Here is a 24,087-nt window from a genome sequence, read left to right on the forward strand (position 1 = left end):
GCGACCAGGGACCTGCTGCGACTGCTGACGGTCTCAGCAGTCAGGAAAATCCTACGGAACAAGGGATGCACTAGATATCTTCACTGAAAGCGGTTTATTTAGGATAGGGAACGTAGCAAGAGGCCAAAATAAATTCTTTGCAATGCAGGAAACGACTGCAGAAACTTCCTTCTTATCGTAAGATGCACCGGACCCACAAGAAAAAATTAAGGTCTTCTCATGCGTGCATGCAAATTTCACTCGGTTTAATGCAATCCATGCGGGGGACAAGAGGGTAGTCGTAGTTTATTCAAAGGCAAATAAGGCCACTGCCAATACCAAGGACATTATTTATTCAGCCAAATATGGCTAAAACTTATGAAATAAGGGGAAGTATTACGAAAATTTGCTGTCATTTCAAAATCCAAAAATTTTTTACTGTCAGCAGAAACAACGAAATAATTGTCAAGTTTGTTAAAAATTATCACCCCAGTGCAATAAAACTGTCGATTAGTGCCTCTTGCCAGAGACAGAGTAGGCCGGTTTAGATTGAAACTTGAAAAATATTAGGCTAATGTTTTTCAAGTTCTCGCATTTTTGTTTCCAAAATGCGCTAGAACAGATCACAAGTTGTTTCTTTCAAGAATTGAGTCAATTTCGTTCCTCTCGTGAAGGTCTTATTTCATCATTTTTAACAAAAGATATCAAATAACCCATGATACTTCCCCTTTAATCCCAACTGGTCTTAAGGTATGCTTCATTTTTGTTACTTACGAGCTACGACGTCCACTGACTTGTTGGAAGGTCCGCAGTAAATGACTTGTGGTGGTGTGTTAGGCTCTTGGGCAGAGTCTTCGTCTTGTGGCTGTAATTGCTTACTTCTTTTCGTGAACCAATATGCAATGTGCACACCTGTTACAGTTTTGCCAGTACCTTTGGAAAATCAATAGATCACATGATACAACTTTAGCTAACAGGTTCCAAGGTGACTATGGAAATTTAACCAGGGATTATTCATTTGACTTTAGAAGGCAAGCGAGGTGCATCAGTAGTCAAGATGGGTTGGGAAACATGTACTAGATATTTCTCAAGAGAGTTCCCTGTTATAACTATAATGAAGGGAGACGGCGTTACATAGTCGGAGGAATCGTGTGGGCTCAAGTCTTTCTCTTTGATCGCTTTCGACAGTAAACACGGTAACACGGTAAACCCCGGCGCTATTTCCACTATACAATTTGTTTAACTTGATTGTAATTTTTTCTTCTTGATTGAGGGTAGAGATACGCGAGCTAATTATTCGAGTTCCGTCATTTGCATACAGCGAAATTCGATTGGGACAAACTCCTTTTCGTTTCAAACTGTCGTTTCAGAAGGAGGGGAAAAATAAAAATTATTATTATTTTTTTTATAATGGGCGATAAAGTATATCGATCGGGCTAAACTCCAGCATCTAGTTGATTTGTTTACTTACCAGGAGGACCCTGAACAAGGGTAAAAGGCTGGACAAGCGCCTCTCTAACAGCTTTCTCCTGATACTGATTTAATGGTTTTAACCCACACCTGGGATGTTTGTTGGCAATTGACAAATTGGTAGCAGGAGGGTCTCCAAAGTCTCCTTAACAAAGGAGAACAGGTGTTAATAAGCTTATTCGGATTTCAAAATGTTTGACAATGGTACCATGGCAAGCTTGTCTATGCTTAAAATGAAATAATGCTAAAGCTTGCTATTGCACTTGTTATATTATACATTTATGGTACCAGCAATGCAAATATTTCACTGGAAAACAGCGCAGATGCGAGGCAAGATTTATCAAGAGTTTATTAGATAGGAATCAAAGCATCTAATTAATTGGCCATGAACCACTTCAATGTGTGCATTGGAATAAGTTGAAATTAATGATCCCGTCTTGAACTGCTAAACAACACCACAACAACTGAAAATTTTTCTACCATGGAAATATTTACCAACTAGTTTCAACAAGAGTTTGATCTTCCAGTTTCTTCCTTAAAATAGAAATGTAAAATATTGAATGTTTTACGGTTGTAATTGTCAGGCCATTGGTGAAGGACAAGGTTGAGGAACTTTCTAGCTTAAGACTTTTAAGTGCAAACGCTTTAAAAGGCGTTTGCACTCGGCTCTGGAGGCGAAGAAGTCTTCACTGAAGGAGGTATATCAGTTGGCGATCGTCAGTCGGCGAATCTTTTGTAGTTTGCTGCCCAGGAGTAACAAGCAATTTCTTGTTCTCAAAGAGTTGAAAACGGAAACTACAGGCTTCCGTTTGCAGTTAGGCCAGCTCAAGAATTTCCCTAATGAATAATATTATTTTTAAATACGACACGATCGAGCGGAGTGATTGACATAAAATTACTTCGTTGACATATTACTCACAGGTTAAATACAAGGGGGCGGAACGGCGGCATCAAAAGAATGTCTACAGGCTCACCCCTTTTCTTTCCCGCCCCATCTCCGAGCGCGATTTTTGTCTTCACTCTATACCCCACTTGGGAGCCTGTTCTCAGGCTAATGATGTAGATGGGGACGACTCGGTCTCGGATAAGTAACCATGGCATAGCACAAATTTAAAGCCAAAACGTTTCGCAGTAAGCTAATGGCTTGTGCCATGAGAATGTCAATGCGAAGATAACAAATGGAATGGTCTGCAAAATGTGGGCTACAGCCTAAACCTTCAACAAACAATGGCATGCCCTCTTTAATATACCCTGTAATATTCGCGTAAAATTGTTTTTACTGTTCAGTGAGAAATGTGCTTCTCAACTGTCGAAATTTTCTTCAAGCAACACATATAGTAACAGGGAGAAAAGTAAGAAAGTCCTTCCCTTAAAGAGTTTGCAGGGGATGATTAAAACTAGATGTTACTGAAAAGCCTTGCGAGGAGTGATTATTCTTAAAGTTTAAAGTTTAAAGTTTATGTCTACTTATAGTAACATGAAAGAAGAACTATAACTTGCATTGGACTAATCACTACCTTGTTCTGGGTCATGTCCCATGCAGATGGCATGAACTAACTGAGACGCACTTGGTAGTTCACATAAAGCTGAGAACATTCGTCTGTGGAGAAACGTGGTCACGTTTAGTGGGAAACATTTTGTAACTTGTAACAACAAAGAAAACCCACTCATTGGGAGAACTCAGGTTACAAGAAACGCGAAAATACTCGAAAGTTGCCTCATGACAAAAAGTTGTGTACCTGTGTGCTTTTGATCTGTGAATAACGTTCAAGGTTATGCGATGTCCATCTCCTGTAGTTAAACCCTCGGGAAAGTCTGATGATGATTGGTGGAGGTCAATGTTTACTTCCAATGTGTCAGGTTCTTCATTTGACTTCTTAACTTTGTGGATGATACAGTGACCTACCCAAAAGCTTGACCAATCGCCACTGGAATTGTAACGAGAGTTGCTCTCCAACGCCGACATCTTTACAGAGCGATCAGATGACAAATGTTGAGTGACGCTGGGCTGTAAATGAAACAAGAACAAACACTGTTACTCTCTCTCTCTCTCTCTCTCTATCTCTCTCTCTCTCTCTCTCTCTCTCTCTCTCTCTCTCTCTCTCTCTCTCTCTCTCTCTCTCTCTCTCTCTCTCTCTCTCTCTCTCTACAAACACTGTTACTCTCTCTCTCTCTCTCTCTCTCTCTCTCTCTCTCTCTCTCTCTCTCTGTCTCTCTCTCTCTATATATAAATATATCAGCAAAAAAAAGACAAAAACAAGACAGCCAGCAAAAAGGTGAAAGCCAATGAGAAATGTAATCAAATAGATGGTCCGTTGGGTAATTTTGCCCTAAGCATCCTTTACTCACTTTTAAGATGCCTCTCTCGGGCCAATGGCCATCTACAAAGGATGCCGGATGATTTGCTTTCATATACTGGTCTTCTTGTACGCGAACGCAAACAAAATCTCCCACATGGAAGTCCATTTGACGAATGGTGAAATATTCTTCCTGGAGACTAAACGAGCCTTTAACGTTTCCTTTTGAATCAGTCTTTGTCCACTGTACATTCAGGTTGTGTATGGTGAACTCGTCGCTCTCATCGACGGCTCCAGTTGCAGCTTCCATTGCAAGAACTGGTTTCCAAGCGTGAATGTAGCTGTCCACACTAGAGTACCTCACCCGAGATGCTTGGGACCGCAATGTCGTTGCAAAACATTTTCTCGGATATTTCCTGTGCTCAATACAAATATGCACGCTAGGATTGATCTTAAAGAGCTGAACTTCGGGATGAAGAACTCCATGTGTCAAATGAGCGGAAAGTTGAATGTTTACAACGTCAAACGTCCTCAGAGTCAAGCGTTTCTCATAGAAATGGCGCATGTGGTCCTTTTTGTCTGGTCTAGAACTTTCAATGTTGGTGGCGCTGGAATTATTACGTCCAGGTATCTGATGATCTCTATCGGTCTTCGCAATCAAATTTCTGAGTCTGCTGTAGTCTGCATCTTGAATTGCTTCCAAAATCTGCTGCCAATTCTCCGCTGGCACGTCCAATACTTCTCCCTTATCTACCATTCCTTGGGATAAGAGTTTCTTCACTTCCTCCTTTTCAGCTTTCAGTTCATTTACATGGCCTTTCCTTGGTGCTATGTACAGTCTTTGTTTCCACGTCAATACTATTTGTGAAACATCTTCATTGACAGAAATTCTGAATTCAAGTGGGTTGAGGCTACTAAGTTTAAGTTTTCTCTGTGTTGCTGATAGATGGTTGAATTCCTGATTTAAGATCTCCAAACTAATTGCTCGATCCTCGATTGCGGCAATAACTGCTTTGGTTTCTTGACTTTGTTCCCTAAGTTTCGCAGCTGTATGGACCTTTTTACATCCTTTCTCAAACTTTCTGGAGTTTACTTGAGCAAAGGTGGAGCGCCGACATACTTTGGCCACTTGGTCCTTCGATACTTCTTTTGTCTTGCCACCTTTCGTGATTAAATCCAAAACGAGTCGGTGTACTTGGATATCTACATAGCGGCGTATGGGTGACGTGAAGTGAGTATAGAAAGGGATCCCCATAGAGAAGTGGACAACATTTTCTTCCGACAGATCTCCTTTGCAGACGTATTGAGATTTGGGCTGAATTCTTTGAAAATGTGAATTCGCCACAGCCAGCTGAGGATGATGTCTCTCGTTGCAAATCAAAAATTGCAGTTTTTTGTGGTCTTCAAGCATTGCAGCATCACGGATGTCGGACCAAACGGACTGTTGTACTTTAAAATCTCTTGATTTTGAGCATTCAACATCCGCAGTTATTTTCTGAAGGGTTTCTTCTGAGTAGAAGCCACGAAGATAAAGAGAAAAGTTAACGAACTGTCCGTACTGTCGGACCCAATCTCTTAGTCTATGATCTTTAGGTGGTAGCTGTGTTCGCAAAGGTGCTGCGTCTGGGATGCCTGTGGAAAGGTAGTTTGCTACTTGTTCGTTGGCGAGAATCATCATTTCCTCCACCATTTCGTGGGCTTTAAAGCTTTCAGGATCATGATCACTGTCAGACCAATGATCGAATGCAGCGTCTCTCAGCCGCATTACCCTCCTCTTTTGCGAAAGTAAACTCAGGGATTGAATCTTTCTGGCAGTATCACTTGGTATCTGCTCGATTAAAGTGTGATGGCCATCAATGATCTTCTGGGCTTCCCCGTAGCTCAGCCTACAGCAGGATCTGACGATGGTGCGCTTTATTTCCGGCGGACCAAGCAGTTTTCCTTCCTGTGATAGATCTAGGAACACCGATAAGGACAGACGATCTTTTCCAGGAAGAAGGCTGCAATGATTTTCACTGAGCTCAGGAGGAAGCATTGGTACGCTTTCGTAGCCGAAACCAGGGTAGTATGACGTGCAGCGAAACAAGGCATCTTTATCCAATGGGGTGCCTTCTTTCACAAAATAACTGACATCTGCTATGTGAACCCCTATCCGATACACAGAATCCGGAAGCTGTTCCACAGTAAGAGCATCATCGAGATCCTTAGACATTTCCGGATCGATTGTGAACGCACCCTCAATTTTCTTACGACTTTGATACTCCTCAGCAGGTACCGACCAAGTCGTTGGAAACTTTGAAAGAACTTGTTGTTTGCTTTCCTCGTCGAAAGACTTCCTGATTCCATGCTCAGCAAACAAAATTTCCATACTAGCATCCAAGGTATCCTTTTGTGGCAGTTTTCCTATGATGATTCCCAAGGGATTACTGCAGTCTTGCCTCCATTGTAAGTACTGGACCAGGAACAAGTATTTCCCACTGCAGAATTCTGCGATATCCATCACATTAACTCGTAATTTATCATCATCCCCATCACGCATTGGTTTGTAGATAGGCATACCATTGAAATCTTTCGCAGTCAGGGTCACTATTCTGGGGACAGACTTGTTGATAGGGCGCATTAATTCTGGATTTTCGTAATCCACTCTGCACACGAACTGACGCTCATGCGGACTGATGATGTGATTCAGCACACCTGAAAAATTAAATAATGTGAAGTGTGATCTAACAGTCCTAAATCATTTATTTGGTGAGGTCTCCATAATCCCACGGCTATCTAAGGAACGGTATGGGCCTCTTCCAGAAAGGTTTCATGGCTTTCAACATAAAAAGGTTACATGGCTCTTGACATAAAAATTCTGAAGATCTGTGTGATTAATTAGCTAATACCTCTTGACTCTGAATAAGTCCCTATTTTATTTATTATTTCTGGGACAACAAAGATTATTTCTTGTTACATTAATAATGATTGTCTCTGCATCTGAATGCACCACTAATTAAATATTTAGACTGTCAGGGATAATGGAATTAAAGGAAAGGCAATCACTACTCGCGCCAATAAGTTGTATCTACGACCAGACGCACGAGAGTAAAAAACAGTCGTTTGAAATTTGATCATTTACTTTGGCTCAAGCAAATAAAATCGCCTTCACTTCTTCAGATGTTTTTGTTAGACAGGCACATGTCTATAACTAGTTGATCATGACAGGATGAATTTGACGATTTTTTCCAAGACAAACACTACCTGGGCACACAAGAGGCGATGTTTATATTTAATGACATTCAACATCATCGTTTCTGTGATTTACAAATGGTTGTTGATCACGTGATATAAATTGAAGTAACTTGGACTTTATGTTTTAAATGCCCTTCTTATCCCGATAGTTGAAGTTTGGCTTTATAACGACGAGGACAACTTATCCGTCAAACTAGTGCTTACAAAACAGTATCAAAAATGCTTATTGAAACTTACCAACAATGTGTCCCTGAGACCGTAGGGCATCATCCCTGGATGAAACGCCATCATTTGTCTTTTTGATGACCACACGATCCATATCAAACACCCTTCGCACTCTCCCCTTTATTTTGATATCAGGCGTCTTGGTGTCCGATACCACTCCATATGCTGAGCGAAAACTTTCGGAATTGAGACGAAGCGTACAGGAAAGATATTTCTCTGGTTGTTTATGCAAATGGAGCTGCAATATCTCTACATCAAGGTAATCCTGTTGCCTTAGAGATGTAGTAAGCCTCTGCACCCGAGAAGAATGCTTTTGCTGAAACTCGACATTCACCAGTCGAGCCATCTTGCGCCCATTGATGTGGTAAATTTGGTAGTCCGCAGAGGACAGACTGGAAAAAGCTGGCTTCTCTTGCCGAGCGGCATTAGCTGCATGTTTCTCCGTCTTAGAAGTTTTCTTCTTCGTGGTTTTAGCTGCTTGCAACGACGGAAATGCCTCTTCACTTTTTTTGGTCTGTTTACACTTCTCCACAAGTGCCTTTATTATTTCATCCAGGTACTTTGGAAAAACAGTTTCATCTTCAAGACTATCTCGTCGAAATTCATCGAAGAAGGCGAAGGTTTCCTGGATTCCATCTTGTTCTTCATGATCTGACGGGGTTGAATTCTGAATTTTTTCCAATAAACTATCGTCTTCCTCTTGCTTGTCTTCATCTTCATCATATGATTCTTTCTGCATCAATTCCTCTTTAAACGCTCTACTTTTCGGTGCGTCATTCGTCATCGGGATGTTTTGGTTTCCTTCTGCGATGGGAAATATCGCGCTTCCATGTTCTCGGCTTTTGGGTACTTCCAAAGATGAAGGATTACCTTCCTCGCTGTCTTGCTGAGCAGTTAATCCGTCTACAGACTGGCAATCTTGTTTGCTACCTTCTGACATTGATTTTGGAACAAAAGTGGCAGCTTGAGGATTTAAAGAAATTTTTGAAAGAGATACGCTTATTGTTTTCTTTAGTTCCTCAAAAGATGTTCCATATAAGGCTTTACGATCGCTACATCTTTTGATGTAGTCTCGCCAGATGCCTCTGCACTCACCAACAGTACACAAGGAAACTGGATCTCCCACAACAGCTACCAAGGACTTTGCTCTGGTTATTGCAGTATTCAAAAGTGTGGCGTCAGATAAGAATTCCCAGTAGGGTTGTTGCAGAAAGCGGGATGCTTTACCACGTAGGTGGAAGTCTTGGCAGGTTAGAGCTGTACGCACGGTGCTAATAAATACGGCTCGAAATTCTTTCCCTGAAGAAGTAGGGAAAAAAGGTATATACAACTTTTAATAAACAACAAACACACGTTTGCACACAAGAAGAAAGGAACCACCGGATAGTCAGATTAACCTCATTATCCAGACTTATTTACCATGCTCTTTTCAAAAGAAAAACAAAGAAACAAAACACAAAAACGGAAATCTTTAGGCAGCCTGGTAAAGACAGGTTTGTCTGGTGTCCCGGGTTTTTCTAGTTAGACTAGTGTTCAAAAAGTCACTGAAGTAAATTGCTTTAGACGTAAGGAAACAGCTAACATTTCTAAGATTATACGACAAAATAAATAAAGACAACTCAAATTGAAAGACCATACCTTGTACGTTATAAATACTCTCCACGGTGACTCTCCCTAGTTCCGTACCAGCTCCTCTCAACAGCGTTCGAATAGTTTGAACCTAAAATCATAGGGATTAAGGAACAAAATTTCTAGATGGACTAATAGAAAATATGTTTTAGAATTCAGAAAAAAAGACATTTGGTTTTCATTCCTATTTTATTTTGTTTCTACTGGAAGAAAACTTGCGGTTTTGATCAATATCAGTTATCGCAATCTTTGATCAGAATGTTTATTTCCCAACTTACACTTAACACTACTTAGTTCGAATAACGATGCCGCGTTATTGATACAGTTAGTTATTTGTGCAGTAGAAAACTGGTTTGCTAACGCACACCCTCTCCCCATGTTTCATTAGAATTGATTTTAAGATTTTAATAATTACTTTTAAAGCCATACATGGCCAAGCACCTGATTACATTTGTAATCTCGTTAATGTTAGGAATTTTTCCACGTATGGTCTTCGCTCAAATTCTGAACTTTTGTTAGTACTACCATCCACGAAAACGAAGAAGACACTCGGTGACAGGGCTTTTACTGCTGCTGCACCATCACTGTGGAATAAACTGCCGAACGCAATAAGGGACGAGGATAATCTTACACGTTTTAAGTCCAAATTGAAGACATTTTTATTTAGAGTTGATTACAATACGATGTAAGGACTGTAAGAGTTGTAAATAACTATTTTTAATAAATTTTTTTTTTATTTTTTACATATACAATTTGTTAGGCGCATTTGATCATATGCACATGCTAATTTGCGCCATACAAATATTAATTATTATTATTATTATTATTATTATTATTATTATTATTATTGTTTTTGTTTGTCGCTGATAACAAAAGGTTGAGATGCATAATAATTATAATTATATGTTAAAATATTAGATGTTTTGGTGTGAAGTATGGCTGTATAAATTTACTAATACAGCACAACTTGCAAACATTTAAAGCAACACCGTGCAACAGAATATCTAATGAGATAGTATTAAAGGTTCAGACTAAAGCAAAGTTTAAAATATCAGAGTATATTCAAAGCCTAGGAATTGCTTTACATGCTTTACTCCTAAAGATTTGCAAAGACTAAGGTTAAGTGTCTCAAGCAGAGCATGTGGTTAGATAACAAGCTATAACCTGCGATCAGGCGTTCTTTTTTTCGGCGGTCGGGAGAAGGGAAAAAAAAACGTTTTTTTCTTCCCTTCTTCCGACCGCCGATTCTCGCGCTGCCACACTTTCGCGCTCCCCCGAAAAAATAACGTCTGATCGCAGGTTAACAGCAAGTGGTCAAGATATGTTTGGAAGAGAACTGTGCACACGGATGATTGGATTAGCTGTCACTGGCGAGATATTTTAACTTTACCTGCGTCATGTAGGCGGATATGACGCCAATCTTGGAAAGATCTTTCTCACCCCACTCATCTAGCCACTCATCGGAGAGCTCCTGTACTCTCCTAACAACTTCATTTGCTTCAGTTACATTCCTGTAGGAATTTTCGAGCGCTTCCTCCACTCCAATAGCAGAAAAGAATAGCAGTGGCCCAAGCTTTGGATGTGCGGCTTCCCTAGAACAGGGGATAAGCTCTTTACCATAAAAGTTGTCGGAAGGAAATTGAAGGATGTCTGGATGGCAACGGTAATTCTTTGTCAAGAACTTTACATTTCGATCAACATCAGTTTTCGTCTCGTGGTAGTAATCGAACAGCCTCTCAGGAAGTGAGCGTTGCAAGCCCCATTCTCGTGCAAAATGTGAATAAACCTCTGGCTTCATCTAAAAATGCATCAAAATCAAAGAACAATATCAGAACACACCGTCTGTCAATTCTACCAGAAGGCGAGTGTGCGACTCAAAAGGAAATTAACTACATTGCGCTTCATGTTTTAATAGGATTTCTGCCCCTATAAACACTAAATGTACAATTTTTATTTACGCATTTTTATATTCGTTATTTAGAAGGCAAAAATAATCACACCAACATAATTATCTGACGTTAAGAAATGCGCCTTATGTACATGTTATCTAGGAAATCTGTTTTCGTTGTAACGGAACCAAAACACTTGTCTACAATTTATTGAAATAATGCCTGACCACTTTGCCACCGGCTTCTTGTCAATGATGGTTATCCATTAATAAACAAACTTGGAAAATAGCCTTAATTGCTGAGCTATACGATCTGTATACTGTTAATAAAATTACTAACAAATAACTCAAGAAATGTTTTCCTCATATGTGTAATACGGAACTTCTCCATTCTAAGTGAGTCTATTTTTCACCTGCATGTGATCTCCTGTGAAGACAACCTTCGTATTTGGTCCAGCTAAAACAAGTGGTGTTAAAGCTTCTGGCTCCAGGGCTTGGGCAGCCTCGTCCACCAGAATGTGAGAGAAAAAGCCGTGGTTTAGATTAAGTTGTAGCAGGTGTTTAGAGGTGGCCAGAGTTGTTATTACCACCCGATGCCGGATAACGTCATCTCTGTAAGGTAGCACATAAGCGTTGTTTGCGATCAAGGCATACCTCTTGGCAACGGAAGAGTCAGCATCCAGTCTGTAATAGTTCAAGAAAGCAAGGGGCTCTTAGTACTAGTATGGATGTGATTTTGACTGCTGATGGTACAATCATCGGGTTTCAGTCTTTGTCTTTTTTGTATTAGTATGGGATTTTCCCAGGCTATAAGGCATTGTCACGATAATAAAGTTTCTATTCTATTCTTTACGGCTAAGCCCATTCGAATTAAGGCGACTTCGAACGTCGAGGGTGTAAATTACATTTAGGCTGGTGGTGAAACATCCTTTCTCCTTATTTATAGATTATATTTTAATAGGTATTACTAATAATGTCGGCGACGGTTTATTCAAGTGACATACAGTAACCACCCACGCATAAGAACCTACAGGCTGAAATTGGGCATTTTAATACCCAAATATATAAGAACCTATTTAGCCTGGCAAAGAAAAATAGGTTCTTATACAAAAAAACACCCTTATTGTAAGGCCAAAATACTGGATTTTGTTAGAAATTGTGACTGAATTTCTGAGAAATATACCATGAAAATTATTTGTTTAATACAGTATGTAGTACAATGAAGAAACTTCAAAATTGAAAATCTTTTAAATACGGCTTCCTTGCACGTATGTTATTAAGCCCCGACAATGTATATTACCCATAAGGCATCTTTTTGATCATGACATACGGCCGAAACACTTTAACTAACCTTCTCTCTGTATGGTAAATCCTTAGCGGCCTTGCTGCTCTTAGCCCATTTTCTTCTGTCAAGTACTCGTGTAGAAGTTTAACATGCAAGTCCGCTGCACTGTTTGTGTGGGTGCAGAGCAGGATACGGGTTTTACTCTTTGTTACCAGCTCACGGATGGCCCTATGTAAAGTAAATGTCTTGCCAGTGCCAAACGGACCAAAGACCAGAAGTGGAGGAGAATTACTTTCAGGCGCCAAAATGCGTCCGATGACTTCATGTTGATCGTCATCCAAAGGCAAGCAATTCCAAAACGGTTGTTCCTATTTAAAGCCAGAAGATAGAAAAAAGGCGTGACCATAAAACATGGATATTTTTCTGTCTAAGGTAACAATGTCCATGTTCAACGCACTATTTTTCGTTAATTACATTGGTAAAACTAATGAAACGTTTAGTATTTTTATATTTTATTCATAACACGACCACATCAGCTCTGCTGTAATTTTTTTATCTTATATAAATAAATGCAACTACAACCACTAAACTCAAGCGTTACTTCAGACTGGTTTTAAATGTAACATGAAAAAAACTTGGATAAAATACATATTATGGTTTACACACATAATGTTATTTCTACTCCGTGACTCGGTTGTCATGATCAGTTTCATTTTCGAAATCAAAAAAAAAATGTTACAGATTCAGATAGCGTTACGGCGTGACACCGTTCACGTGGGACTTAAACGCATTGCATCATGGACCTGCTAACCATGTGATTGCTGGAGTGTTGTCGTTTTTCGAGCAAAGTAGTTTTACTTTGTGTACAGTGTAGGTACGTTCGAGTTGATATTACAGTCAATCAGATTTGAGCCTAAGGATCCTTGTGTGGAGTTGAATCCTTACGAAGAACCGGCGACACGCGTCCTGTAGCGCAGCCCTTCTCTTATATGGTCACTTCGAGCCGGAGCCGATAATACTTGTTTTTACGCTGCACACTGTGGATTCTTCGATCTTTGTTTTGACTGAAGTCATTGAGCGGTGCCACCAAAAGTCAAAAACCTTGCAAGGAAGAAAGCAACTCGTGAAGGACATCGAACAACCGTGAAACGAATCGCCTATACAGTCAATGAGCAATTGGATGTCCCGATCAGCGATGAATTGGATCAGAGCAAGCAAGCTCTACACGTGTCGAAGCTTCGCCGGCAAAGAGAATCACTTCGTTCTAAATTGGAAACTCTGAAAGGTCTAGACGAAGACATCCTGTCGATCGTGGAAGACGAAGAAATTGAGAACGAGATTCGAGAAGCAGATCTCGTAAGCGAATTAATACAGCTCAGCATATCAAGAATCGATAATTTTCTGGAAACATTTAGACCCCCCGCGAAGAACATGGACACACCAGAACAACACGAGACACCGGTAAGCCCTCACATTTCTGTATCTACGAAAGTTGCTTCTGGTAATTCTGAACCCTCAAATGTCACTGTTGAATCTCCTAATCCTACTGCAAGTGCTTCTGGTAATTCTGAACCCTCAAATGTCACTGTTGAATCTCCAAATCCTACTGCAAGTTCATGTACACCATCACCTTCTGCCTCCCAAGTTAAATTACCTAAACTCGATTTGAAGAAATTTGATGGGGAGATAAGTAACTGGCCCACCTTCTGGAATGCATTCGAGTCATCAATCCACAACAATATGAAGCTAGCGGCTATTGATAAATTCAATTACCTGAATTCACTCCTCATGAAACCAGCCAGTGATGCCATTTCTGGATTGTCCCTTACTGCCACCAACTACGAAGAAGCTGTTGCCATTTTAAAGAAGAGATTTGGCAATAAGCAACAAATCATAAGCAGACACATGGACATTCTTCTCAGTATTAACCCGGTCAATTCAAGCCAAAACATTGATAAGCTGAGACACCTTTATGATACCTTAGAGGCGCATGTCAGAAGTCTAAAATCGTTGGGGGTCCCTTCAGACTCATATGGAACCCTTCTTTCCTCCATTATCATGAACAAGCTCCCAAGCGACTTGCGTCTAGTCATCAGCAGAGAAGTGAAGGATGAGGAGTGGCAGCTAGATCGGATTTTGCATGTGTTTGAGAATGAATTGGAGGCCAGGGAACGCGCAGCTGTTCGTGACGTTGCTCAATCGACAAGTGAAGTAAAATCGTTCAAAAGAGACCAACCCAGGATGAAGCCCACCACTACAGCACTTCTCACGAAAGCCACAGGACCCACTTGCACCTATTGCAGGATGAATCATGCCTCCAGCTCCTGCACTACTGTGACCAATGTTGCTGCCCGAAAGGAAATTCTGAAAAAGCATGGAAGATGTTTCGTCTGTCTAAGAAGAGGTCACATTAGTCGCAATTGTCCTTCGAATATCAAGTGTTTTAAGTGTAGCGGTCGTCACCACGTCAGTATTTGTACCTCTGGTATCAGTGAAGGAACTGGGGCCCACTCTGTTAAAAAATGCCCCTCCGACTGCCAACCATGAGCAGACCTCTTGCAGAGTGCCAAACGATACAAATGAGAATCCTACAGCATTGTATGTTGGAACATCAACGCCCATTCTTCTCCAGACAGCTACGGCAGTAGTCTCGAAGCCTGGTCAACCAGGACAGTGCGTAGCCAGACTTATCCTAGACAGCGGTAGTCAGAGGTCTTACGTGACAACAAGAGTGAGGGAACAACTGAACTTGCCAACTGAAAGGAGACAGACAATTGCAATTAAAACCTTTGGATCATCGGATGAACACACTCAATCTGTAGACGTTGTTCAACTTTGTGTTGCTGCTGAGAATGGTGAGGAAGTTCAGCTGTCTGCCTTCGTGGTACCACTCATATGTGATCCCCTACAGAGACAGTACGTTGCAAAGGCCGGCAACACGTACGCCCATCTTAAAGGTCTCAATCTTGCTGACCACTGTACCGGTGATAATGATGTTGCTGTGGACATCCTTGTCGGATCAGACCACTATTGGAATCTTGTCTCTGGAAGAGTGATACGGGGGGAGGATGGCCCAACGGCAATTCACACTAAGCTTGGATGGGTTTTGTCAGGCCCAGTTAATGGAGCAACACAAGATGAGAGGCAGCAGAACAACCTCGTGACAACGCATGTTCTAAAGAGTGCAGTAAAGCCTATTGGTGTTACGAATGAAAGTCTTGACGGAAACCTAAGAACATTCTGGGAACTGGAGTCACTAGGCATAAAGCCGAAATCCTTGTATGAAGAGTTTGAGGAGAAGATATCCTTCGAGAATCAGAGGTACGAAGTCCATCTGCCATGGAAGACACCGCATCCAATCCTCCCGGACAATTATGATCTGAGTGTGAAGCGGTTGACCAACCTACTCAAACGTCTACGCCAAGATCCTGAGGTCTTAAGAGAGTATGATTCAGTGATCAGAGAGCAGCTAAGCAAAGGCATAGTCGAAATCGTAGAGAAGCCTGAAGATGGGGACGTTGGCAAAATTCACTACATCCCGCACCATGCAGTCATACGGAGGGACAAAGCGACAACTAAGCTCAGAGTTGTATACGATGCTTCTGCCAGAACTGAAGGTGCATCACTGAATGATTGTCTGTACGCAGGACCACCCCTTGCAGAAAACATTTTTGACATACTCCTGAGATTTCGAGCGAATCGAGTAGCTCTGACTGGTGATGTGGAAAAGGTGTTCCTTATGGTCGGCATGGCAAAGGAGGACAGAGATGTGTTGCGATTCCTATGGGTGGACGACGTACAGAAGAATTCCCCTGAGATTGTGATACTTAGATTTACAAGACTGGTCTTCGGAGTTTCTTCTAGTCCTTTCTTGTTGAATGCGACCTTGAAGTATCACATTGAGAGGTACAAGGATGAAGATCCAGAATTCGTGGAAAGATTTCTTCGCGCCATTTATGTGGATGACTTGAGTTCTGGAGCCCCTGAGAGTGACGCCGGCTACGAACTCTACTTGAAGTCCAAGGTCAGACTCGCTGAAGGAGGATTTAACTTGAGAAAATTTGTGTCAAACTCCGCTGAACTTAGGGAGAGAATCCAATGCAATGAATCAAGAATGTCAAACCCAGTCACATCTGAGAACATCGTTGAACCTGAACGCATGCAATCATCTCAAGACGTCACTGAACAGGATGTGACCGAAGAAGACAAGACCTATGCCAAGAGCACACTTGGAGCTGTAGAGGATACAACTAGTACAGAGCAGAAGGTGCTTGGAGTGCGCTGGAACTATGTGAATGATACATTTGTGTTTGAAATGAAAGAGATAGCAAGCCTTGCAAGAGACATTGAACCGACGAAGAGAAACGTCGTCAGCATTGCAGCAAAGTTCTATGATCCACAGGGGTTCCTGTCACCAGTAATTCTGCAATTCAAGTTGTTCTTTCAAGAACTCTGCAAGCGCAAGATTGGTTGGGACGACCGCCTAGAAGGAGAGTTATTGAAGTGGTGGCAGAAACTAGTAACTGGTTTGCAAAACATGAGTTCATTTACACTACTAAGATGCTATTTCCAAGGCGTCTCCGAACGAATTGTCAGTTGTAGCCTCCATGGGTTCGGTGACGCATCCTGCAAAGCCTACGCAGCAGTAATTTACCTGCACATCACAACAACCAATGGAAGTTACCTGAAGTTCGTTGCATCGAAGTCCAGAGTCGCACCCGTGAAACACGAGTCAATCCCAAGATTAGAACTTCTTGCCGCCTTAGTACTGGCAAGACTGATTACACACGTCTGTGAAGCCTTAGAGCCTGAAGTGGGAATTGCGGAAATGACCTGCTGGACAGATTCAAGAGTAACACTGTGTTGGATTAAAGGTGAAGAAAGAGAGTGGAAACAATTCGTCCAGCACCGCGTGAACGAGATTCGACAACTTGTTCCGGCAACCAAGTGGAAGCATTGCCGTGGAAAGAACAATCCAGCTGACGTTCCGTCAAGAGGAATGAGCCCTTCAGAAATGTCAGAGTGTGCCTTGTGGATTGACGGACCAAAATGGCTCATCGAGTATGAAGAAACGAGTGAGGAAGAGTTTGATAGTGCGCAGCTTCCAGAAGAATGTCTAGAAGAAATGAAGGTTGGAGACAAGGAGAAGTTGCAGATTGAAGCCTCGTCTTCACTACTAGCTGCAGCTGAGGCCGTTGGTATAGCCCAGATAATCAGATGTGAAGATTACAGTGAACTACCGCGACTATTAAGGGTCACTGCCCTAGTTCTCAAGTTTGCAAACATTATGAAGTCGAAGTTGCGGAAGGAAGTTCCACCACAAGTACAATTAACTAGCCAAGACATTGCATTAGCAGAAACCCTCTGGATCAAGGAAATACAGAGATCGCTGAGCAAGAATCCTAAGTTTGAAATTTGGAAACAGCAGTTTGGCCTATTCGTCGATGGACAAGGTATCATGAGATGTATGGGACGTTTAGCCAATGCGCAGCTACCCACGTCGATTAAGCAACCTATCCTGTTGGACAAGAGCCACTATCTCACATCCCTCATTGTACGAGACAGCCACAAGCGAGTCATGCATAGTGGTGTCAAGTCTACCCTTACTGAATTGAGAGACAGGTTCTGGATCGTTCAAGGCAGGCAGTTCGTGAGAAAGCTATTGCATCAATGTGTCGTATGCGGCAAACTGGAAGGAGGACCTTACCAAGCTCCACCGGCCCCGCCACTCCCAGAGTTCAGAGTAAAGGAGGAGCCACCGTTTACCTATGTCGGACTTGACTTTGCCGGTCCACTCTACGTGAAGAATTCAAATTGCAACAGTCCTCAACAGAAAGTGTGGATCTGCCTTTACACATGTTGTGTCACGAGAGCTATCCATTTGGATCTTGTGCCAGGTCTGACGGCTAACGCATTCTTGAGAAGCTTTAGAAGATTTACCGCCCGACGTGGACGACCGTCGTTGGTGGTGTCCGACAATGGTAGTATCTTTAAACCTGCAGCACGAGAAATCGCAAAGGTGTTGAATGACCCAGGAGTAAAGCAGCACTTCGCGAAGGAACAGATGAAGTGGACGTTCAACCTTGAGAAAGCACCCTGGTGGGGTGGAATATTTGAGAGACTTGTGAGATCAGTGAAGAGGTGTCTGAAGAAGACTATCGGAGGAGCAAGACTTACCTATGAAGAATTGTCGACTGTAGTTGTGGAAGTTGAGATGATACTAAACTGCAGACCTCTTTCATACGTGTCAAGCGAAGACCTTGAAGAACCGATCACGCCATCGCACTTACTGTGTGGACGGCGTCTGATGAGTGTTCCTGACAGCAATACTAGTGAAACCCCGGACTACAACCCAGACATTCAGCCACAAGATTTAGATAGCTCAGCATCTGAGCAATGTTATGAACCACTTTTGGAAAAGATGGAGAGAAGAATATCTCGTGGAACTGCGAAACTCTCATCGTTATGCTGCCACCGAGGGGAACACTGATAGAACTGTGTCCACTGGAGATGTAGTTGTTGTTCATGACGAAGATCAACCTAGAGGAAAATGGCGGGTTGGCAAGGTTGAAGATCTCATTGCAGGAGCTGATGGAGTTATCAGAGGAGCTGTTGTTCGAGTCCAAAGCAAGGGAGGAAAATGCACCACAATCAGACGTCCGGTGCAACGCCTTTACCCCTTGGAAATCCGATGCCAGGTCGCTGAGCCCGCAGCAATCTCCAGATTTGTTCCTTCCTCCAGATTCATCAGTCCCTTGTGCCAGACCTGAACAGCCCGAGCCGAGACAGAGCCGCCCAAGACGAGCAGCAGCAGTAGAAGCTGACAGTAGGAGAAAAACGTGGCTAGAGGATCTGAACTAAGGAACACTGACAAGCTCCTGACATTGAACATTCAGTGTCGAACTTTGCTAACATGACTTTGAACCAAGGAACTCTTTAGTTTCGTATCGTTGTAGTTTTCTTACGGTTATGTAGGGATTGTGTTGACCAGAACAAATAGTTAGCTCAGTAGTGGATAATCTGGTCAACAGAGGGGAGTGTTACAGATTCAGATAGCGTTACGGCGTGAAACCGTTCACGTGGGACTTAAACGCATTGCATCATGGACCTGCTAACCATGTGATTGCTGGAGTGTTGTTGTTTTTCGAGCAAAGTAGTTTTACTTTGTGTACAGTGTAGGTACGTTCGAGTTGATATTACAGTCAATCAGATTTGAGCCTAAGGATCCTTGTGTGGAGTAGAATCCTTACGAAGAACCGGCGACACGCGTCCTGTAGCGCAGCCCTTCTCTTACAAAGAAGTGTGCAAAAAATTGAAAAAATTAGTGCAAATTATGTGAGAGAATGTTGATATGGGTCGAAAAGAAATTAAACAAACGCATACGAGAAGGGCACAAAAATGTATTTCCTCCATACCGACATATTTTCTAGAGTATTTTCCTGCATTTAAAATTTAAGGACTAATATTGGTGTATTTATGGTATAGTTATATTCGTTTTCCATATAGGACTTACACGGAACGATAACGGTACATGTCAGGAATGAATAATTAAGTAGAGTAACGCTTACCTCGTGTGTCGCTTTCAAGGGATTTGCTTCCGGAAACAGTAGACTTCGATGAACGGGACCCAACCTGTCAATTGCATCATGCCATTCACACAGAGGCTGCCGATTCAGCTGAAACTGTAGGTCAACTGAAATTTTGCCAGTTTTGGTCAAATGCAGGTCTACGCAGATCTGGGGGGACAACCTTAACACGATGCTCGTAGTAGTGGTATCAACTTTTTCAACGACTGCCTCGTACACTCTTTGAGAACTACTATCAGCCAGTTTTAGCAAAGCAGTTTGCACATTTCGGATGAGGAGTCGACCAGCAGCATCATCTGGTTGTGGGATTCCATTCTCTGGAAGTTGGATGACTCCAAATAACTCCCCGTTAGCAGCATAAATCGTCTCACCTTTCTTTCCAAATACACTATTCTGACCTTGCATTGGAACATTGCGAAGAACGAACCTTTAATAAAAATAATAATAATAATAATAATAGTTTAATTTCTATGGGATTGGATGTGTAAGATCATATCTGGGAATTGCAAAATTACTTTGAGGTGGACACGACAGCCAAAATCTGCATATTGTTATTCTCATTCTATCCATTTCCGATTTCCCACAAAAATGGAGAGTTCAGGAAACTGAGGGCCATTTATGGACGTTTGTTGTGTTTACGGAACCAATTAAGAATTTTGAACGAACGTGACCTATTGACAGTGTCTGAAAACCTCAATAGTTGGCCTGGCCTGACTGTGACTATAGTCAGTAGTAGTTGAATGAAAAGTAGATGAATTAGTTTAGTCTTAACAGACTGAGTGTACTAATCAAATATTGAATGTGCGTAATATTGAAATGTCTAAAACTTACTTTGAAATCGCCTTTTTCATGAAGAGTTCTTCAGTAAACAGCAACTGATGCATGACTCTCTGGTAGTCCTCTGCCGTTATGTTTACTTCAATCACTTGCGCGGAAACTACGTTCTCAATCCTGGCAGGTAACTGGTACCGGTTTTGCAACACTCCGTCTTGATTACTCACTGAAGTAGCCTGCGATGATGCTACAACTTCCACTGGTCCCTCCGTCCACACTGAGGGATCCAGTTCGAGTTCTTCTCGTGTTGCTGAAATCGTTTCCAAGACTTCCGTCCTCGCTATGTCTACGTTCAAACCCTGTAATAAGTAAGGCTTCTTGCCAAAATCAAACTTGAGACACTGGGTAAACGTACGGTTAGAGGTTTGCTTTGGAGACTCAAAAGAAACGGACACGTCAACTTTCATTTGGCCTGCTTTTTGATCGATCCAACTTGGGAGGCTATACGACCAGCGCCCAACCGGTACCCTTGAAAATATCTCTATGTCTTTCAAGAAGCCTTTGACTCCTGTCAGTCGATAACAATTGTGATAACGATGAGTAAGATCAATTTGCCTCAGCATGCCAGCTTCACTTATCTATAAAACACAGAAAATGTCGATTGGTGAACCATTGCCGAGGAAATGAGACCATCCAACAGTAATGAATTGAAGGAGTAAGGAACATTCCTGAGTTTGATAGCAGAGTTGCACTTAAAGGGTCATTTGAACCTCAGTCTCAAGTTAGGTTTACTAATTAGAACGATTTCAACGACGAAGCACATCCTGGGGGGAGATGCATTTTCAGTCTCAAAAGTACCCTTTGATTGTTCAACCCCAATTTCAGAACTCGAGGACAATCATTCCAAACGTAGGAGGTTACATAAGCCATCAAAAACGCTAATTTATTTGTCACTGCAAAGAAATTTTGCTACCACATTGCCGACCGTAATTTTATTTTCATCACGTGATACGTCACGTGATCACAACGTGTGCGTTCAGTCAAAAGAAAAATCAAATTTTACAGTCATGAAAAATTTCATCCTGTTCTAGGCAGTTTCCAAACTTACTTAAAAGTAGACCTTAAACTAGTCTCGGAGGCTAACTTTAAACAGGCAGCTTGATACAGCTAGTTGCTCCCAGAAGCTAGTCGGAAGTACACAGTAACATTGATTATTATATGGCTGGCTCCGCGAGCGGGCAAGATGAGTCAAATCCTGCGCTGTGAATGGCTACCCGAGCGGGCAAGATGGAGCTGTCTTGCCCGCTCGGGATTACTCGTTGCCCGTTCGCTTGGCATCGAAAGTTTAATCCCAACAACAATGCAATCTTTTCTTCGATTTTCTCGTTGTTTTGGGGGAAAACGCTCACTAAAAAGTTCGGTAAACTCTCAACATTTACCTAAAAGAAAGGAAAGAGAATGGAATCGTCCTGGTGTAGTGAAAATGTTGTTTCAGCTACAATGAATGTGAGTTGAACCGGTGAGTTGCTTTGCGTGTAGTATTTTAGATAGAGTTGATTTTGTAAAAACAATTGTCTCAAGTCGAGTGCCAAATTGATAAATTCTCTAGGTTTGCAATGACTGTATTTAAATCATAGCGTAGTGGAAGATGCGTTAAGTGTTTAGTGAGAAAGTCTAACGAAGTCTTATGCGTTAAGCGATAGATACAGAGATATAGTGAACCAATAAGTAACCACCAGATAAAATTGCATTATTTGCAGTACGAGTAAAATACAGGGGGAAACATTAGTTAAGTAGAATACCTTGTGCTTCATACCGGGATGCTTTCATTCCCGGGCTTTAATCCTTACGTTTTCACCATTGATTTGGAGATAGAAACCATTTGTACATTGATTTTGTTTCAATACGAACCGAGAGTCATATAAATATCTGTATGACCCCGAGCATTGATCACGCTAACAGCAATTTCCGGTATGATTGTTGTGTGCGTGTGAAGGCCACATTCAATAAAAAGTGTTCTCCGCTTTCTACCAAATCTTGTGGTGATCACTGGCATTGTATTAAGACGCAAACTTTTACAAGCGTTTTCCGTCATCATTGTTCAAGTCCGGATATTTACAGGTTTGGACAGAAATGATTTAAAGTAGTCGTTAAGAATTTCCGAGATACTTCTCCCTATGAATGCTAAAGTCTTAATATTTTTAGTCATTTGACCCGGGGTCACATGAACAGACGCGAAGAAACTTAATCTGTTTATGAGTCTATTTTTATGGTGTCTTTTGTGCATGACAAATGTCGTTTTTCCCTGTATTACATACTGACTGCAAGAAATGCAATTCTATCTGATGGTTACTTATTGCCTCACTATATCTCTGTATCTATCGATTTGGGGAAATTAACGATGCTGGAGGTTATCACTGCCAAAAGATTGTAAGCTAACGCACCACGCAGTCAAATATGGCCCGAGTATAAGCTGAAAACAGCTCCTTGTTCTAAGAAAATTATGGATACGCCTGCTAGACACAAGTGTAAGAAACATCTTTTACTTATTTTTTTCAATTCATTGTCTTCCATTATTAAGTTTTGCTTATACTTTGTTATTCGCCTATGCCCCGGGAACGTGAGACAAGATATCCTTCAATCTCGTATTTGTTCTTAACGCAATAAGGCATTAAGAAACCTTTTGGAAACGGGCGCCATATAGGCCGTTTATTTCATTTGCTTAATTTATTTACCTCAAATATTGCAGTGAATACCCAGTCATAGGTGTGGTGTGTCCCATCTCCGCAAAGGGAGATTTGTACCGTGGAAGGTTTATCACTCGAAACCTGTACTCCAGGAAGACTGTAAACCATCTAGTAAACAACGAAGAACAAAATGCTGTATTTGGGATCCTTCAATGCAATAAGTAACCTTTAGCCAAAAATTACATTCATTCTTAATGATATGCGTGATCAGACTTATCGGCATCCATCATCTCTTTGAATGGAGTTATATATTCATGGCAGCGTCGCCTCATGAGGATAAAAACATGTCCGCATAATTTTGTGAGGAACGTGGTCATCTTATGCAGTATGCCTTATGTGTGCATATTAATTTTATGCCTACAGTGACACGTAATTCCGTCGCGTCATTGTCTAAATATTTAACGACATTCTACGATAACTAGAAATACGTGACTCGCAAAACCTCGCGAAGCGGGGGCTGGGTGGAAAGCCCTCTTTACTCGTATTGTAGCATCAAACGAGGAGATTAAGAGCCGCATAAGATTTTTTTTTTTGATGAGCATGGTGTTTTCGTAGTTCCACGGGCTAGTTTGCGGTTGAAAATCTATTTCTGACGCGACGTAATGTACAACGGGCGTGCAGCGCTGTCGTGTTCGATGAATTTATTTCCCACGGAAAATTATTGACCGCGGCCACAAAACGTGTAATTTCTTTAATGCACTCTTTCACAAAAAAGATTTCTAAAAGAAAGGTAAAAGATTCTGGAGAGATAGTTCTGTGTCCAGTGAATATTGATGAACATTGCAGTTGAAATTTGATCATGCACGCATATTTTTTTCGATGTATGCAAATTTTGCTCCAGACGACGCCAGACAGTCTGACGTCATTGTGCGGACACCTTCAAAGATATAAACATATATAGACATATATAAATATATTTTTCGCTCGAATTCGCGCGGCTTAGCTCCGCTCGGGCCGGCTCGGCCCGACAAAT

General features: G+C 41.6%; 2 protein-coding genes across 3 annotated transcripts in view; one reads left to right on the forward strand and one right to left on the reverse strand.

The window, feature by feature from the left end:
* LOC146461132 (uncharacterized) overlaps nt 1-24,087 on the forward strand; it is a 303,232-nt gene that overhangs the window by 181,465 nt on the left and 97,680 nt on the right. The window lies entirely within an intron of this gene.
* LOC146461140 (3'-5' exoribonuclease HELZ2-like) overlaps nt 1-24,087 on the reverse strand; it is a 46,734-nt gene that overhangs the window by 7,281 nt on the left and 15,366 nt on the right. For both annotated transcript variants that reach the window (XM_085087417.1, XM_085087416.1), the window contains 13 exons: nt 23,103-23,222; nt 20,425-21,005; nt 19,576-20,020; nt 12,074-12,375; nt 11,136-11,406; nt 10,225-10,632; nt 8,844-8,925; nt 7,218-8,504; nt 3,799-6,440; nt 3,189-3,457; nt 2,967-3,049; nt 1,451-1,594; nt 754-912 (listed from right to left, as the gene is read on the reverse strand). In XM_085087417.1, coding sequence (XP_084943543.1) covers nt 754-912; nt 1,451-1,594; nt 2,967-3,049; nt 3,189-3,457; nt 3,799-6,440; nt 7,218-8,504; nt 8,844-8,925; nt 10,225-10,632; nt 11,136-11,406; nt 12,074-12,375; nt 19,576-20,020; nt 20,425-21,005; nt 23,103-23,222 — 6,793 coding nt within the window. The remainder of the gene's footprint in view (nt 1-753; nt 913-1,450; nt 1,595-2,966; nt 3,050-3,188; nt 3,458-3,798; nt 6,441-7,217; nt 8,505-8,843; nt 8,926-10,224; nt 10,633-11,135; nt 11,407-12,073; nt 12,376-19,575; nt 20,021-20,424; nt 21,006-23,102; nt 23,223-24,087) is intronic.

The sequence above is a fragment of the Pavona decussata genome, unplaced genomic scaffold, assembly GCF_977016875.1.
Source record: "Pavona decussata unplaced genomic scaffold, jaPavDecu1.1 SCAFFOLD_202, whole genome shotgun sequence".
Taxonomy (NCBI): domain Eukaryota; kingdom Metazoa; phylum Cnidaria; class Anthozoa; order Scleractinia; family Agariciidae; genus Pavona; species Pavona decussata.